This window comes from Lissotriton helveticus, chromosome 2_1 (assembly GCF_964261635.1).
Source record: "Lissotriton helveticus chromosome 2_1, aLisHel1.1, whole genome shotgun sequence".
Classification (NCBI taxonomy): Eukaryota; Metazoa; Chordata; class Amphibia; order Caudata; family Salamandridae; genus Lissotriton; species Lissotriton helveticus.
The window spans coordinates 340,995,741-341,014,188 of NC_136059.1; the positions used below are offsets into that span (position 1 = coordinate 340,995,741).

Here is an 18,448-nt window from a genome sequence, read left to right on the forward strand (position 1 = left end):
GAGAAGCTGTGAAGACATGGTTATCAGGAGAGGAGGCGTATTCACTACATAAACCAGCCAGAAGACGCTTTAAGAGGCGTCCTACAATCGTTAATGCGTGTATAGATTATCAGTGGCAGGCGGACATAATCAGCCTTCAAGATACTGCAAAACATAACGACGGCGCCTGTTATATATTAACAGTCATAGATGTGTTGTCCAAATACGCGTACGCAGAGGCGCTGCGTGATAAAAGTGGAGCTAGCGTCACGGCCGCTTTTAAAGCCATCTTCGATAAGGGACGTATTCCTCAAAAACTACAAACAGACGCAGGAAAAGAATTCTTAAACAAGTCATTTCAGAAATTATTAAAGCAGCACAATGTTCAACATTTTGTAACACACACCGAGGTAAAAGCAGCGGTTGTAGAAAGGTTTAACAGAACTTTAAAGTCTAAGATGTGGCGGTATTTTACGGCCAACAATACGTACAGATACGTGGATGTTCTACAGGCTTTTTTAGCTGTATATAATGCCAGTTATCATAGGACCATCAAAATGGCACCTGAAGAGGTAACATCTAGTAATTCGTTAACTGCTTGGAGAAACTTGTATGGTCCTAACTTTGGGACAAAGGTGAAGAAGTCTATATTTAAAAATGGTGATCACATTAGGATTTCAAAACTGAAAGGAGTCTTCACAAAGGGTTACCAACAGACCTTTAGTGATGAAATATTTATAGTGGAAAGTGTGGAGCTTAAGGAAGGGCTGTATATTTACAGGTTAAAGGACTACGATGGGGAAACGGTGTCGGGATCCTTTTACAAGGAAGAGTTACAAAAGGTGCCCAATGATCCAAACCGTGTGTATAGGGTTGAAAAGGTTCTGAAAAGGCAAGGTACAGGTGCTAAGAGCCAGGCATATGTCAAATGGCGCGGCTGGCCTGAGAAATTTAACAGTTGGGTGTTGGCCAGCTCCCTGAAGGGTGTGTGAGCTAAAAGCCGCTGCTACGATGGAGACTACACCCTTTTATATAACCTTACCATCCAACGCTTCTAAGGACATGTTCCCCAGCAATCAGATTTCTAATTACACCGTCAAATTGGCTAAGGCTGTGGACCTGAAGGGGGACTGGGAGGTTGCCCTAACAGAAATACAATACCCTAGAACATGGAATACATTTACAGCGGCCGAAGCCAAGTTTCACATCAAGAGGGAGCAGGACCCCATGGGCATACACACATCCTTCCCGCCCGGCTACTACCCAAACATTACAAGCATTATCGAAGCCATCAACAAATCCATAGCCGCTATAGAACCACATCCGAATATTCATCTGGCCCTAGATAATGTGAGAAGGAAGGTGTTTCTTAAATCCATAAATCGAAACACCCTGTTTAACTGCTCAGGTAAATTAAAAAGGATTTTAGGGACAGTACAACATGTGAAAAGCCCCGTGGAACAAGATCAAACGTGCCCCGATATTAATGGGGGGTTCTACACGCTCTACGTGTACAGCGATATTGTAGAGTCTCAGAGGATAGGTGATAGTTACTCGCCATTGTTAAGGTGGGTGCATGTACAAGGTGATAATAATACCATGGTCAACATACAATTTAACAAACCCGACTACGTCGCAGTTTCTAAAAAACATTTTGACACTATTTCAATTATGATCTACGATGATCAGTCTGAGCCGGTGGCCTTTAAATACGGGAAAGTTATTGTCAAGCTTCATTTAAGGCCTAGACACGACAGAGGGTATTAGGCAGCCATCATGGTGGTTATGAAAACCTACGGAGATCCGTCTATGTACAGAGACTATTACAGAAGTCAAGCCGGTTATGGAGGACCACCGTACTTTCAAGGTTCACCCGTTATGTACGGGGCTGGATTAGGAGGATTCTTTAGGAGTCTGTTTAGAAGAGCTATGCCTTTCCTGAGAAGAGGCTATGAAATTGCAAAACCTCATGTTAAGGCGGCTGCCTCGAACATTGCCCAGGAGGTGGTGGGGTCTGTTACCTCGGCGGTTGCAGAGCGCATGAACAAGCAGCCTCAAGAAGGAGCTGGTTTGATGTATAAGCCACGCGCTAGTGTCAAAAGGAAACGGGGTGTTTCCAGACGCCGGGGTCCCCCAGCCCCCTATAAAAAAAGGAGGACCGCTTCATAACGTCCTCAGAAAAGAAGAGCTCCAAGACGGAAGAGAGCTGCAAAGAAGCGAACCGGCTCTAAAGTAAATATTTTTTAAAGCCTTGTAAGCACAGCCATGGCCTTCGTACATTGTGGATCTGGAGAGTGCGCCAAATCCGAGTTGGACTTGTTTAGTCTAAAGCCCACACAGACAAGCATCGAAAACAGCTTCTTCATGGAGGTGTCGCCTTTAGCAGCATTGACACCGTTGGCACCTATAGAGTTTTATGTGTCAGGGGCCACGGATATGTATTTGGATCTCAACAACACTCTGCTGCATCTTATGTGTAAAATCGTAAAAGCGGATGGGACCGACATTGACGACGGTTCTAAGGTGGCACCAATCGCTTACCCTGTAGCTACCATGTTTAATCAAGTGGACATCACCCTGGGCGACCGACTCATCACCCAGAACGATAACATGTACGCCTACAGAGCCTACATAGAGAGTATTCTAAATTACAGTAGCGATGCCCTTGACACACAACTTTCAGCGGGTCTCTTTCACAGGGATACACACGGACAGTTTGAAAGCACAGCTCTGGATGGTGATAATAAGGGCTTTATAAAAAGAGCGGGGCATGCTACAGCCAGCCGTACCTTTGACCTCCTGGGGCGCATACATTCGGACCTCTTCTTCCAAGATAAACTGCTCATCAACGGAATTGATCTTAAGATCAAGCTCAATCGTAACAAGGACTCATTCTGCCTCATCAACGGGGATGCGGAACAGTACAAGCTGAACATACTGTCCGCGAGCCTGTTTGTAAAGAGAGTGAAAGTGTCCCCGAGCGTCAGGCTAGCGCACGCCGAAGCTTTGCAAATATCCAACGCCAAGTACGCTGTGGAAAGAGTAGCTCTGAAGGTATTCAGCATCCCTGCAGGTACCCGCTTAACACAACAGCAGAATCTATTTCTGGGACAGCTACCAAAGCTCATCATCATAGGGTTTGTGGACAATACAGCTTTTAGTGGCACCTATGCCTCAAACCCCTTCAATTTTAAACACTACAACATCAACTACGCGGCGCTGGTCCACGAGGGCAATGTGATTCCTGCAAAACCCTACACCCCCAGTTTTGCAGCAGGGCATTACATCAGGGAATATCAGGGACTGGTTTCGATAACAGGCAAGCATCAAAGGGACTGCGGTGTAGCGGTGTCAAGAGAAGGCTATGGCCGTGGATACACGTTGTTCGCATTCGACCTGACACCGGACATGGAAGATGGCGATCACTACAACCTGGTCAAAAATGGGAATCTAAAAGCTGAAATACGATTCGCAGCTCCACTGGCGACGAATGTGAACATGGTCGTATTCTCTGTATTCGACAGCATCATTCAGATCAACCACGCAAGGCAGATTTTGTTTGACTATCTTTAAAAACATTTGTGAAATGGATACGGTGCAGATACGTGACTTCTTAAGCAGACATAAATACGCTAGGAAATACTTTTTGGGTGTTTTCCCTAGCGATGGGTTACCAGGCGACATAGGGGCAGAAAGACCATGCACCCTAGTCTTTAACACAGACCCGCATGACCAGGCTGGGACACATTGGGCAGCCATGTTTATAGATGTTGACAAGGTTACAGTGTTTGACAGTACAGCAGAGTTCCCTGAGCACAAACTCTATACAACCCCTATATTCAAGTTTGTGAAAAAAGCTGCAGCGGTGGTGGAGTATAACAAACTAAGGGTGCAGGATTCCATGGCCATCACATGCGGGGAACATTGTATTTATTTTATCAGTAAAATGTCACAGGGTCTTTCGTTTAGAAATTTCTTAAAGCTATATCCGGGGGATCTTGTTAACAATGACCGTATAGTTGTGAGATATGTAAAAGAAAACACCAGGGTGTCGGTCAGACCTGTGAAAACTGAATATGTACCTTGTCAAAACTGTAAGAGTTTATAACAGTTGTATGCTTAATGTTGAACGTTTAAAATAAAAGACATTATATTTTTAAAAACATGCATTCAGACTCGTTATTTCAATATACATGCACCATAAAATGTTTTTTGAAAGACGACTGAGACGGTTTGTAAAGTTATAACAAGGTGTTTATTACAAAATATGTAGTTGACAAAACTTTATTGCAGAAACCTAGGAATAAAAAATTCACACACACTTAATCAAAAATCCATGCGAAGGGTGGCTGGGGCAATGTCTTTTTTTTTTTCCGAGCTGGCACCGACGGTGCAGGAGTAGTCCATTTAGGGGATAGTCTGTGGCCTTCAGAGCCTGTAGGCGATGGCAGTAGGGGACTCTTCAAATTGTCTAGCAGGCGGCGGTGTTCATTATTACCAACAAGCGCGGAGGGTATATTGAGTTCAGCAGCGGCCTTCAGAAACTGCTCCCAGCCTCTCGGGGCATTTTGAGGCGTTAGGATTTTGGGGTGTGTGAGACCTTTGACTAGATCGTACATATGCGACCCTGCAACAGGCTTGCCCTTGTAGAGGAACTCGCCGCGATCATTCCAAGAGGTTAGGTCTTTAGAAGCGGCTAGTTTACTCATGAGCATCTGCGCAGCCCCTCTGTGCCTTTGACCTATATTTTTTAGGAGGTCTCCAACAAAGGTATCTGAGGCTGTCGCACCATCGGGAGGCGGTTGTAGGGGCTGCGGATCGGGGGCCTGAGCAGCTGGTTGTTCAGAGTCTGGGGTATATAGAGTCAACTTGTTCTTCTCGGTATTCCACTGGGTGTAGTAATTTAAGAATTTTTTGAGAGTGCTGTTGTAAAGGTTAGCCTTGTCATAGGGGTTTAGATCAGTCCTGCTCAAAATGTCTTTAATTTCAGTATCCAGGCGTAGAGTCTCATTTCTACGGATATCCCAGGCGTTGTCATTGGTGGACCCCATTTGCTCCATCTGCTGCCTAGGAACCAGATACATTTTTGTGGCGTGGTCCATCACTCACCCGTGAGGAGGCTTGTAATTACAGGTATAGCTATCCCCAGCAAGCTACCTATAAAACCTCCAGACTGTTTCACCAGTTTCTTCTTTGTTATGAGTGAGCCCCTTTTATTACTGAGCTTCTTGATAAGCCCCTTCTTCTTCTTCAGAACCTGTAACTGCCGCTTTGATATAGGGACATTGCCTTTTAGGGTGTTTAGGGCTATTTCTGAAATGGCAGCCACTAAATCGTCAGAAGCGGTGCCCAGGATGGCCTTTCGATGTTGGGGACTGGCTTTAACAAGCATTTTCAGGAGGGCTAAATTGCGGCGTAGGTGTGCAGACATGGTCACCACTGTGCGTTATAAGGGCGTGGCTGTAAATGGTTCTAAAATACATCAGTGTTGCTTTTTATAGGGCCTGGTCTTGGGCTTTGGGGTGTAAACTACTGGTAGCTCTGGGGGAAAAATATCAGCCCTTAGTCTATAGTCTTCTAGAGTTTCATTTTTTAAGTCTACCAACAGGTACCCGTGGGGTTTTGCTGTAGCGTCGTTAAAGGCCTCCATGAAGAAGTGTGTGTTTCCTGGGTACATCTGTTTAGCTATGACGGATATTTGTTGTTTGTCACGAGGGTTTTTAAATAAAACAAGGTATGAAGCGTTGAGAGCTATAGACCTACTGTTCTTGCCTTTGTAAAACAAGTTCTGCACAATGTAGCAGATGCTTAGATTACGATGATGGGAATATTGGGTAAAAGCTCTCTCTAACTCGGGATGATCACCACCTTCACGCATCAGATCATCAACAATTATCATATTTACAAGGGTTGGGGGTAGTAGCTCATCATCGTTGAGGTTATCCGGTATACCCTCTATAAATTTGATATGTGGGAACCGGCGGCCCAAATCTGTATAAAGAGGCTGCCAGCATGAATAAAGCCACACAATGTTGTTAGGGGTTTGTGATAAAGCAGAGCCGGCATTTTCTAAGAGCTTTTTTATAAAGTAGCTTTTCCCGCAGTTTGAGGGACCTGCTAGCACGCAGGAGAACGGATGCTGTAACCTAGTGTCCATGCTGTGGCGGCTGTCTCTCTAATGGGTCTAGTAACCATAAGGCAGTGTTTTATAGTCGGTGGTCAGGACCCTTTTATCAAAAACAACTCGCAATGTTTTATGTAGAGGCTGGGTTGTGATTTCCCACTTCTTTTTGGATCTGACTATGCAGGGCTGGTTCACGACTATGGTTTTAGCATTCTCAGAATCGTCTGCTGTAGCGTATTCATGCACCAGATTCTTCAAACTATCAAAATTGATTTTTAGGGTGTTGCTGACATTTAATGTTATCCCTTTGACCTTCATACACACCTTGTTCTTGTTGGTACGGTAGCTGTATGTTTTAGGTCCGGAGGACGTAAATTCTTTTATAAACTCATCCTTATCTAGCTCACTGGTTAGATTACCCAGATAATCTCCCAGAGGGGGGTCTTCATCCCCCGGCTTGCTCAGAAAAATCACAGAATCTGTATCGTGATACAAGCAGCGATCCTGGAGCTTATCCATAACCCCGTAAAGCTCTAGACGAGCGTGGGCAGTCGTGAAGCAGGCTATGAAAATGTTTATGTTGTTACTCGATGTGGGGTACTCTTGGGCGTATTTCCAACACAAAGCAGCGGTATCGTCATCGATAAAGTCGCAGCTGGACACCTCGTAGCATGGGGCAAACAGGTACTTGAACAGTTCATCAGGATCTGATATTAAGGTAGTATTTGAAAGGTTTGTGCGCTGTGCAAATTTTCCCCATAAGGAGTTGAGACAGAGTTTGGCTAACTGGCGGCGTGCAGGATTGACCTCTATCAGCTGGGGGCGTAAACGGATACCCTCGTGAGCGTAGTAGTCGTCGATGTATTTCTGTTTTGCATCCTGACTAGTACACCATTCAGGATACCCTGAGGCCTCCTGTTTGTCTCTGAGAAACAAATTAATGTAGGGGGCAAAGAGTTGTGTTGTAGTGCTCTTAAAATGCCACACTTCGTGCACTCTACCTAGCCTGTACCCTTTCTCTAAGGCAGCTTGTACCTCGATGCTACACCAGGTCCCTGTGAGCATCCTTTGTTCATCGGTGTGTCTGCAACCGTCAACTTCTTTAAGCATCGCACATGTTCGACAGAGGGGGAACATCAGCTTGCCATCGACTCTGCATGGTAACACCGGGAAGTAAAGCTGCTTAGGAGGATAGATTTCACATTTGATAAGCCCAAAGTATTCGGATAGGGGCTTAAAATCTCTATAGATGATGGTGGGATGACCCAGCGGGTACAACTTCATCTTGTTCACAAAAGGGTACAGACTGGTGAAATCATAGTAGTGCATTTTCTCACCCTCACCAGCGGCCTTGTACAGTTGTATGGCATTTGTGCGCCCCCCAAATAAGGCATCGCGGGGTTCCAGAGGTGTGGGTAAATCACGGTTCTTAAGAAAAGAGCAGAGGTCTGTGTCGGTTTTTAACATGTCTAACCACTCGTGCTCCCAAAGAACTCGCATAGCAAAGCCCTGGTTTTCAACATACTGTGCCTTTGTCAGAGTACGTCTGTATAAGTGTTCAAATTTGGACCCCAGCATTTTGTTATACTCGTGGGGCTTGTAACACTTGGGGCATCCGTGGTAAAAACAACCGTTGAATTCAAAGGCCGTCGGCACACCGTTAATTACAGAGAACCCGTCCAGGTAATAGGGCCCCAGGCGGTATTCACCACCCTGTAAGGCATGTTGAATTTGTATGTCTTCCTTCTCAGAGACGTGCATGAGCCACTGGATAGAGGGGGTTGAATAACGTTTCTGTTTACCGTTATAGAGGTCTGGCGGTACTAGAGCTATAGTTTCGGGCCTTAAAAACATGTGTTTGTAGATGGACATACACATGGATGCCAGAGTGACGTTTTGAAATGGGTCTATGTATTCGACCGCATGCCGCGTTTCAGGGGTTTTGGATTTCAACACCGTTACTTCTTTAGTCATAGACACCACAGCATCTCTGAAGATGTTACAAGCTTGCCGCAGGATCATTACATCAGCCTGACAATAAGCTTTCAACTCTGTTTGAAAGTGAAACGCCTTTTCACGGTTTTCAGAGTACCATTGTAGAAAGCTCACTTTCTCATCAGGCATCATGTATTCCACCCCGTAGCTGTCGGTAGGAGGCATGGGTCCCACATAATTCTGATTAGCCCAGGTGTTAAAAAAGTGTGGAAAATAACCTTTACACCCAGGGAACCCAAAGGCCTTTGGCAGCTTGCTCAATTTCATGGGTAGGAAATTCAGGGTGTCCATGAAGCGTATTTTTAAAGGGCATACCGTCATCAACATCAGTTTAGACCCCTGTGTTATGAGTTCCACCGGTATCTTTTCACGAATCATGTCTCGTAGAATAAAGAAGGAGTCATAGGCTTTCGAGTTGTGGGCGAGCATGGTATATCCTTGGAATTTGGCTTGAATGAAAGTGCTCAGGAAATCACCAACGCACGTTCGTCCCTCAAACTCCCAGCTGTCGTCGGAAGTTAGATGGTGGGCGTAAATATAGTTAGGTTGGTGTACCCCCGTCTCTTGTGTGCACTCTATATCAAACACTATATAGTCCTCGGTCTTGGTCTGAGGTAGACCTTTAACCATATAACACTGATGGCTGGTGCCTGCCTCGTAAGACACATGACAACGGGGACATATCATGCCTTTGCACTTGTGATCCGTTGCCACATACCGCCCACACTCACTGCAGTCCTTTTTAGGGACGCATGTGAAAGATTTCTCGTGTATGCTCAAGCAGTTTTGCGAGCGACAAAACATCCTACATGTGCCGCACCTCACCTTCAGGGTAGCGTCTTCTATACAGCCGTCCCTCTGACACATCTTGCAATGCATTTCACATTGGTGGTATGTTTTATTGCTGTATATATGGTCACAGTGGGCGCACACATTCCTGACACCCAAAAAACCTTTAAGGTTCAAGATGCCGTAAAAATGATTTTCGGCGTGGAGGACATATACGGTCTTGTTTCTCACAGGGCCCCCTGTTGTAAAGTACTTCCAGGAACCGTTGTGATGAAGAACTTTCACCGTCACGGCGAAATAGTTCTCAAAAAGACCTATATCGCCAAAGCCGACCATTCGGTCAGGAGGTATTTCAAGAACCTCATGGGCTTCAGCAGCTCTAGACATGATGACAGCGTCAGGGGTCTTGCGAGCCATCAGCAGCCCCACGATGCTGGCCGCCAGACATGTGTTGGCAGAGGGGCTGTTAAAGTTGAGCAGCCACCTCTGTTTCTTACCAATTATTTGACTGTAGAGTATGCTCTTTAAAGGTCTGGAAACACCACCCTCACGCCCCCGTACAATGAGGGCTATGACTCTAAAAGTGCCATAGGCGACTAGTTCTGCCTTACTCTGTAAAAGCCTTGAGAGGTTTTCTAAAAATTGCACAGCGTCAAAAACATCTCGGGCCTTCCGCCTGGTGAACAACGGAGTGTCAAAACCCTGCCCCTGGAAGCGGAGTTGGAAAAAGTCATTAGGCCCCACATTGTGTAACAACCTTTCTATGAGCTCCTGCACAGCCTGATGTATAGCCAGAACACCCTGATCGGATGATGTTATTTGATGGATGTTAATAAATCTAAACTCCTCATAGTGTTCTACGGCCCTAAACCTCTCTACATTGCGAGTGTAACTTCTAACCCTCTCTAAACACAAGGGCTCTGGGCCCTCAGCAGTAGGAGTGTGAATTGCGGAGGTGTTCTCTGTTGTGTCATTTTGGGGGGTCCTGGTGGGACCTGTCTCAGGAGTCCTTGTAAACCTGCGGGTAGCGCATATTCTAGCCTTCTTCAGCTTATTTATTAAGCGCCTGCGTTGCTTTGTACTATTAAGCCACTTTTTTTTTCTTTTACGACCCCAGGCTTTTCGAGATACCATGCCCCAGCCTATCTGAACAGGTTGGTTGGTGTCATTGTACGCCTTGTTCATGGAGGCCGCTGCTACAGTTCCACCCCTAGGTCCTTCTGAATGTTGCTGTGTTTGGAGTTTTAAAGTCCGCCCCCCTACCCCCTTCAAATGGCCGACCCTCGGTATGTTTGACCCTGCACCTATGTATTGTCGGCGGTAAAGTGTTGGTTTATATGTTTCAGGAGCTGTTCTTGAAACTATGGGCCCTTGTTTGAAGGGGTCGAGGGAAACAGATGTTTCTTGTTTGAAGGGTTGTGAGGCATCAGATGTACGCTGCTTGAGCAGTCTTAAGAAGCGTGCAGACTTTGTCACTAACCTCTGGACCTTACGGGTATATTTTGGGGGCCTCTTATGAGCACCACTGGCTGTGGGGGTCTTTAGGGGCCGGTGTTGCCATAGTCACGCCCGTATAGCATGTATGTCTGCCACAGCCGCCTGACACTCCTGGATGATCACTTTTTTACACACCCCAACCCTTTCCACGATCTTCTGATGGGCCATACTTGTGTACAGGGGCTTGTTCACCCCCACCACCCATTTTAGGTTTGCGGCGAGCGCCTGGCGTTTTAGTTTTCGAACAGCCATCTGCATCTCTTTTACATGACCCGCAAATACCTCATATGTGTTTACAGACCCCTCTTGCGCCTGCTTAGAGGGCCCCACCTTGCGAGGCATTATAAATGGCTGCAACGTCTTAGGACCATCTATACTGCTAACAGCCTTAGCACCATTCTGTAAAGCCTGTTCCGATAGTGTTCTAGAAATAGGACCCCCCGGCGAACGCCCTGGTGCGGACAGGAATGGAACATTGCAAACTTTGTATGGAAAAAGCGGCTGTACCCCCTGGGCCCCCGTGGTCTTGTCATCCACACTTATTGCTGAGGGCTGTGTGGGGCTTACGACGGCCGCGGGGCTGGACCCGGGACTGTACACGTGGCTGGCAGCGGGGCTGGACACAGGCCTGTACACGGGGCTGGCAGGTGGGCTGGACGCGGGACTGGACACGGGACTGTACACGGGGCTGGCAGCTGGGCTGGACGCGGGGCTGGGCGCGGGGCTGGCAGCAGGGCTGGTGGGGTCGTATGCCCCCGGAGGGGTACTAGGGGACAATGGGTATGAGGATTGTGAGGAGCTGTCGTTATAATCAGGGGTCCTAGCTGAAATGCCTGTGTCAGGGTGTGCTGACCTGTTAGCTGGGTTCTGTAAACCCGCTGTGCTCAAAGACCCCTGGGACACCGCTTCAGGGGTTCTACCTAGGCTGTCTACCACCCCCCTAATCAGCTCAAGAGCTGGGGTGTTCACGATAGAAGGCCCTTCTAGGGGTTGCGTGTTATTACCCGTTGAGACCCTAGGCTGTGCCTGAACACTTACAACCGGCTTTGGGGGCTGCTCAGGGGCGTGTACCTCTACATGTACAGTTATTTTATTTGGTACTGTCTGGGGTTTCAGGATGCTGGATGGATCCAGCGTTGCATTATGGTTGCTGAGGGACGCTGCTATCTGTAGCTTAGGGACCCCCGGTTTCAGCTTCAGATGTTTTCTTGAGAGGCGCGATGTTTTAGGGGGCTGTGGCGGCGCCATCTCTTCTACATCCACAGCTACAACTACCGCCTCCTTGGGGCTCACGGGTGTATAGGCCTCATTCAAAGGTTTAACAGTCTTTTTTACAGATAGGTCTAAGGGGCTATCATGGGGTTCAGGGGTCCTAGGTTTCTTCTTCTCGGGGCTTAAGGGCTTTGCCTGGACCTCTGGGAGCATCGGAGCCGTCTTCTTTAAGTTTAAGGGTTCTGCTTGGGGCTCTGTGAATACCTTGGAGGACTTCACACGTTTTAAAGGGTTGGGAAGGTTCTCTGAGTCCTTATGTTTCTTCTTAAGGGCGGCAGTGATTGAGACACCTTTCCCTTTTGATACGCTGAGAGGGCCCAGACCCACTGTAGCTGTTTTACACAGACCCTGCCCTGTGTTATCTGTGTTTGTCAAGACTCCGCCAGTGCTGACTCCACCCCTGTGCAGAATAGATTGGTGTAGAGGATTGTTCATCATGTTTGGTGTGTAGTGCGCGGAGACTTTTTCGTGGCGTACACGCCTACTCACACCTTTTGTAGCGCTTCTGTTGTTCTGGACGGTTGCTGTTATGTCCCTTAAGGGCTGCGCCGACCTCTCTTCAGCAGCATGTTTCTGAGCCGCTTCTAAAATATAAACAGAAAAAATATATATGTTAGAGAAAGTATAAAAAGAACACACACACACACACAATCCTAAGTTCTACACCGCCGCCTTTTTATATAGGCCTTGCTACAAGTCGTTGTACCCTTCTGCTTGAGAGTCTGTAACACCGATAGTACTTTTCACACCCTTTGTAACAAACACACCTGATAGAGGTCTTTTTGCAACTCCTTTCTTTGACGGTGGTCCCACTTTAGAAGGTAAAGCTTTCCTCTTCAAAGGGCTTTCTTTTGATTCTCGCGATGCCTCTTGTACCTCGACGCCGTTCGGGCATAACGTGGGGGTGCCTGTAAAGAAAAAATAATACCCCGCCTTAGTCATATTTCTGAGGAGTCCCACTATACACCATCAGGGTCAGGACTGTGGCCTACCCCTCCAACTCCCCAGCGTCTTAGACAGTTTAAAATAACAGGGGCTTTTTAATTACATGTAGGAACTGAAGTGTTTTGCACACTGTTCAGAGCGTCTTGAGCCTCGATGTACTCCATAAGCTCGTCAAAAGCTTGTTGTAGGTCAGGGTCATAAGCTGTAAAAGCATACATACATGAGAGCCCATTAGAAAAAGAGAACTTCTGAGAGACTGGTGTACAAAACTACGTAGAACTACATAACTCTAAATATATATATATATATATATATACCTGGCTGTGGGGTCGACAGGTGACCAGCGTTGCTAGTTATTACAGCTGGGTCCAGCGCCGGGGGCACATTGGTGACGGTTGCATTTGCAGGGTCTTGCATCTGTATTAAACATTAAATTAAAAAAAGAAATAAAAACGGTTTTAGTAAACGCTTACAGCGGCAAAGCATGTATTGTAATAGTTATGCACCCTTGGGGATAGCGTTAGCAAACATTTTAAAATAAATAGAAGCACCCTACGCCATATCCTGTAATTCTGGGTACATGACTTAATGTACCACCAACATCCTACCTTGCGACCATTGCGCCTAAGTGCTGGGCACTCTTTTGTAACATGTACACGCCTCTTTTCTCTTGTAACACCCTGCTTGCGCCCCTCTTGATTACGCCACATTGTCTACCACGTATTGCAGTATTATACCTCTACCTGTAACCTGCACACATTGCACTTTTTTTTCCTCATGTAATGCCCCGTTTGATAACGCCTGTATTTTGTTTGCTCACCATTGAATTTTTTTGTCCATGTAACTTATCGCCTGCTCTTGTAATTTGCGCTAACAACCAGTATTTTTTTCTGTTTGTATCTTTTATGTAACACCTGTAATTCTTAGACCTTATGTTTTACATAAGGCTCTTGTGTAAAGCGCTTTGACACATTCCAATGCTAACTCTCAGTCTCACATATATTGCAGTATTATACCTCTATATTTTATTTTGTACGCTTTTTGTAACCTGCACACGTCACTTTTTCCGCCTGCAATGCATCGTTTGCTACCTCTTGTATTTTGTTGACTCACGATTGGCACTTTTGTAATGCACCGTTTACTACCTCTTATACTCTGTTGGCGCACAATTGTAATTTTGCTTCATTTAATGTAAAGTTTGCCTTTGTATTTTGCTCACTTGTAATGTTCTCATGTAGCAGTTCTGTTCCTATTGTGAAGCGCTCTAACACCTTCGTGTTCGCGCTATCTCTCAATAAATAAAATAAAAAAACACACACCGGGCCTGCAGGCTTGGCCCGCCCCTTCAGTGATGTCACCAGCTCATCACTGGTGGGGGCGGCCCTAACCCTGCAGCCCCGGAGAAGCTCACGCCGCCATGCTGCCGCTGCTGGATCCACGTGGGGCCGTGGGAAAATGCCCACAGGACCCCTCACAGCACCAAGGACACCGGAGTCCGCCCCCCAGAGTCCCCCGAGCAGCGCCCCGATGCAAGCGGGCTCGGGGATATATTTTAAAAAACGGCCCAATTATGCACACGGGCTCCGGAGCCCCACCGGGCACCCGGAGCCCGCCCCCTAGAGCCCCCGAGCAGCACCATGGTGAAGCGGTCTCGGGGCATTTTATTTTAAATAAGAACGGCCACGGAGGCCCTGGGACACCGGGAGACCGGCACCCCGAGCAGCGCCATGGTGAAGCGGTCTCGGGGCATTGTTTTAAAAATAACGCTGCACTAGGGACCCAGAGACCCCCAGGACACCCAGAGACAGCCCCATAACACCCCAAAGGACTATGGCGACCCACCAGGAGCCCCCCTCGACAACTGGCCCCCGGGTTTATTTATTTTTTAAATACAAGGCCCTCAGGACCCCACCAAGGAGCAGCAAGGACCCCCGGAGCCCCCCTGGACCCCTCCAACTCTCTACAGCGGTTTGGTGAGTGCAACAAGGCATTATTTATTTTTAATTATATGCCATGTATATTATTTAAAGCCCCTATGGTACCGTTACAGTGTAGTTAAATGTTTCTATGAACTGTAAAATGCACGTTTCCCCTCTGCATGTACCCTCCTAAGACCTACAACATTATGCCCTTAAATAAAAAAACGCCTGCAAACTCTGCGCCATCCCCCACAACACCACCCCTATTAACATTAATTGTCTACACACATAGCTTTAAACTCAAACCTTCAACACAGCCTTTATTCATTTTAAATACATTTACATTTCACGTCTTGTAAAAAACTTCATTGGCACCTTTATTCACATTAAACACAACACATCGCCTTAAACATTAACAGTTTACAAAGTACTCTTTAGCATTTTCAAAACTACAGTTTTGTATACTTTTAACACCACATAAACATACATCCTTGCACCCATGCTTTATTTACCTTCTCTACATGTTCACAGGCGGCGTCAATCTGGGAAAAGTTGCTCGGGTCCATTCTTGCCTTTAAGTTCCAAGGGTTGGCGCTGTGACTCCAAGACAGTCCACTTGCTCCCCAAGGGTGTTGAAGGGCTTGTTGGTGAAGAAATACTCAAAGTGCAACAAAAAAAAAAAAAGCAATCCACAGCAGTCGCTCCCAGAAGTTTTTTGAATGGGTGTTTGACAGTGTTCCATGAGGGGCCTTTTTATACCTGCCCATGCATGCTAATTAGAAGCCCCCACACCCCTTATGACTTGAGGGGGTTTAGAACAATGTCTTGGGGTCTTTGGATGGGAACTTTTTTTCTATGCTTGCACAGTTTACGCTGTATACATCTGTTACTTACATTCATGGCTTATCTTGGGGAAGAGAGACCCCCGGGAACCGACCTTTGCCCCATCACTAAACCCATCACATGTCATCTTTCCAGCCAGAGTCATCAAGTCCTGGCCTAAACTGTCACAATTCCGGCCAGCATGTCCAGTTTCGACCCTGGGGCTTTGGAGGTGTGTGAATTACGTCAGAGCACTTAGCCTTCTGCTTCAGGTTCTCATGGGAAGACTTGCCATGACATCTGTCTTTTTCACCTTGCACAGTTTACGCTGTATACATCTGTTACTTACATTCATGGCTTATCTTGGGGAAGAGTAGGGTGCTTGGGGCCATATTTTAAAATGGCTTATCTTGGGAAGTAGAGACCCCCGGGAACCGACCTTTGGCCCATCACTAAACCCATCACATGTCATCTTTCCAGCCAGAGTCATCAAGTCGTGGCCTAAACTGTCACAATTCCGGCCAGCATGTCCAGTTTCGACCCTGGGGCTTTGGAGGTGTGTGAATTACGGCCGAGCACTTAGCATCCTATTTCAGGTTCTCATGGGGAAACCTTGCCATGACATCTGTCTTTTTCAACATCTCAAAGCTCAGGGTGGCTGAACATGGCTTGTGCTTTTTAAAACACACTATGGGTTTCCCAACAGCTACAATTTAAAAGCTCCCCTTTTTTTTTCAAACATAAAAAAACATCTCCCAACACACAGGGTTGGGGACTCAGGCCTGTTCAGCAGCTGTTCAGCCTGCAGCTGTCTGCAACACCCAGTTTTAAACATGCACAGACATTTCCAGCCTGCACGCACTTTCATATGCACTTTTAAAACATGTACACAATTACCACATGTTTTGCAGCCTGTTACTTCTTGGGAATATCCCTACATGTCACCCCCCTTTTAAGGCCAGGACTGTTTAAGGCCAACAGCCTGCGCCCGGCCCTGTCAAAATTTAAGGCCAGGGTTTCCAGCCAGAGCTGTTAAATTTCCGGCCAGGAGTTTAAGACTAGGCCTGTCATAATTAAGACTAGACCCATCACTTTTTAAGGCCAGGATTCCTGGCCGGAGCTGTCAAATTTAAGGCCAGAGTTGAAGTGAAGGTATCACTATATACTACTCCTGGGAATGGGTCCAAACTGTGTAACTCCCCAACGAGGAGAAATACGTTTATTTCTCCTTGTTGTTTCTTCCTTCTATGTGTGTTGCATTCTGAAGCACACATAGAAAGAGGAAAATGCCTCCATTGATTGTTTTAGTGCAGTAAGAAATCCTTTCCTGCACAAAACAAATCTGCCAATAACACCATGGTGCAAGAGTGCCTGCATTGGCAATAAGCAGCCAAAACGGGGCCCCCATAGTGGGTAAGCACAGGAATGCGCCAGATTGATTTGATGTGGTTCATTCCTGGCCTTTCCTTTTGATGCAGGGCAGCGCTGCAAAGTGAATTGCTGTGCTGCCCTGCTTCAAACAGTCAATTCAATTCTTTCTTTATTCTTCCTTCCGAAGACAGATCATAAAAGATACACCATATTAAAAACATCATATAAAATCATACACGTTTCAACAATACAATACTAATTTTCCATTTAAAAAGAGTACAACAGCAAGCAAATACTGTAATTATTCTCAGAACTAAAGTGACAATGCAAAGCGATTGGTTTCAGAAATAGCAACAGATATTATCTAATAGTGCAAAAAACAGGAGCAACCATCAATAGCAGCAACTAAATAACCAATAATACATGAATAATAAAAGTCAGTTCTATAGAGGGGTTAGCTGCAGGGGTGGACATTTTAGCAGCAATACAGATACAATCCATACAGAAGAATGGTAAAGTGCATTGGAATTGAAACAGCACGCTTCTTCTCTGCTAAAATACACTTCAAAAAGCTCCCAACAGCAAAGCAAACATCATGATTATTGAGTTGCTGCAGAAAATACAAAGCCACTTTGCACTTGGAAAATTTGTATCTGTGCAAAATAGGTATTCAAAATTCCTAGTAAATGGAAGATAAAACTGACAAAAAAATACAAAATGTAAAATGGTTTGACTCAAATGTTCGTCACAAGGGCAGATAGTAATAGATTCCAAAGAATCATAAATGAGGTACTGAATCTTTTCCACTTGAGATGTAGATGCAGGAGACTTGGCAGCATGCCACCCATGAGAAGCACTAGGAGCAATGATACATATAGTAAATGTCACAGCATCAGGAATAGTGCAATTCAAAATTCCCTTTATTCACCTACTAAAGATATGCCCCAGGTGATGCTCAGAATATTTTCTGCTGTATTTGAATGTGCTGCAATGTCCCAGGAGAGATGTGGCCAATAAAACACTTTTCTGATAACCAGAGTTATACAACACACTAACTATGCAGCAAACCCAGGTGGCACAACAGAGCTTTTAGCAATCAAGAGTTATTTTGAGAATGATGGGTGTTGATGAGAAATCCGGCATTTCAATTCTGTAATTTTCCATAACATGTTTTATTGTAATGCAATGAGAAACAGTGCATTTCAAAGCATAGCAGTGTAAACTCTTAACACATTTTAGTATGCATACGTTCACTGTGTCTTTTTTTTATTCATTCACAGGATATTAACAGACAATAAGACCGTCAACTGGATCAATGTGACAGAGGGTGCTCCAAGTACACATTTCACAAAACATGGCAAATGCCATCAGCATTAAAATAACCATCCAACTTGAATCACGAAGAGCGTACCCTAGGGCAGTAAAGGGCAATGCCCCACTGTTGTGTTGATGTGGGTGTGCACTCATGTTCTCTCTCTATTGTAGTTTGTGGTAGTTCATGGGGCCTGTCATCGGAGTGCTTCATAAAATCATAGAAGGGTGTCTCCCATGTCCTGAATCATCATTGTGCATAGTCATTCAGTGTTACTTGTAGTCTATCGTTTCTAGATAGTCTAGCCTGGCACATTAACTTCCAACGAAACACCACACGATCTCTTTTATTCCCAGTTTGCGAGGAGGTTGCAAGACAAATGGTTGCAAAGAACTGGTCTGAGACAAAATGACACAGGAGTAA

The 18,448-nt window shown here is 45.9% G+C and overlaps 1 protein-coding gene across 1 annotated transcript; it reads right to left on the minus strand.

Annotated features, from left to right (window-relative positions):
* Positions 1-4,217: 4,217 nt before the first annotated feature.
* On the minus strand, positions 4,218-16,023 carry LOC144817964 (uncharacterized). Its single transcript, XM_078674938.1, has 5 exons — positions 15,033-16,023; positions 12,919-13,018; positions 12,705-12,803; positions 12,424-12,564; positions 4,218-12,240 (listed from the first exon to the last, which is right to left on the minus strand). The coding sequence occupies exons 1-5, from the start codon at positions 15,084-15,086 to the stop codon at positions 10,451-10,453; spliced, it is 2,184 nt and encodes a 727-aa protein (XP_078531064.1). The 5' UTR covers positions 15,087-16,023; the 3' UTR covers positions 4,218-10,450.
* Positions 16,024-18,448: the final 2,425 nt, after the last annotated feature.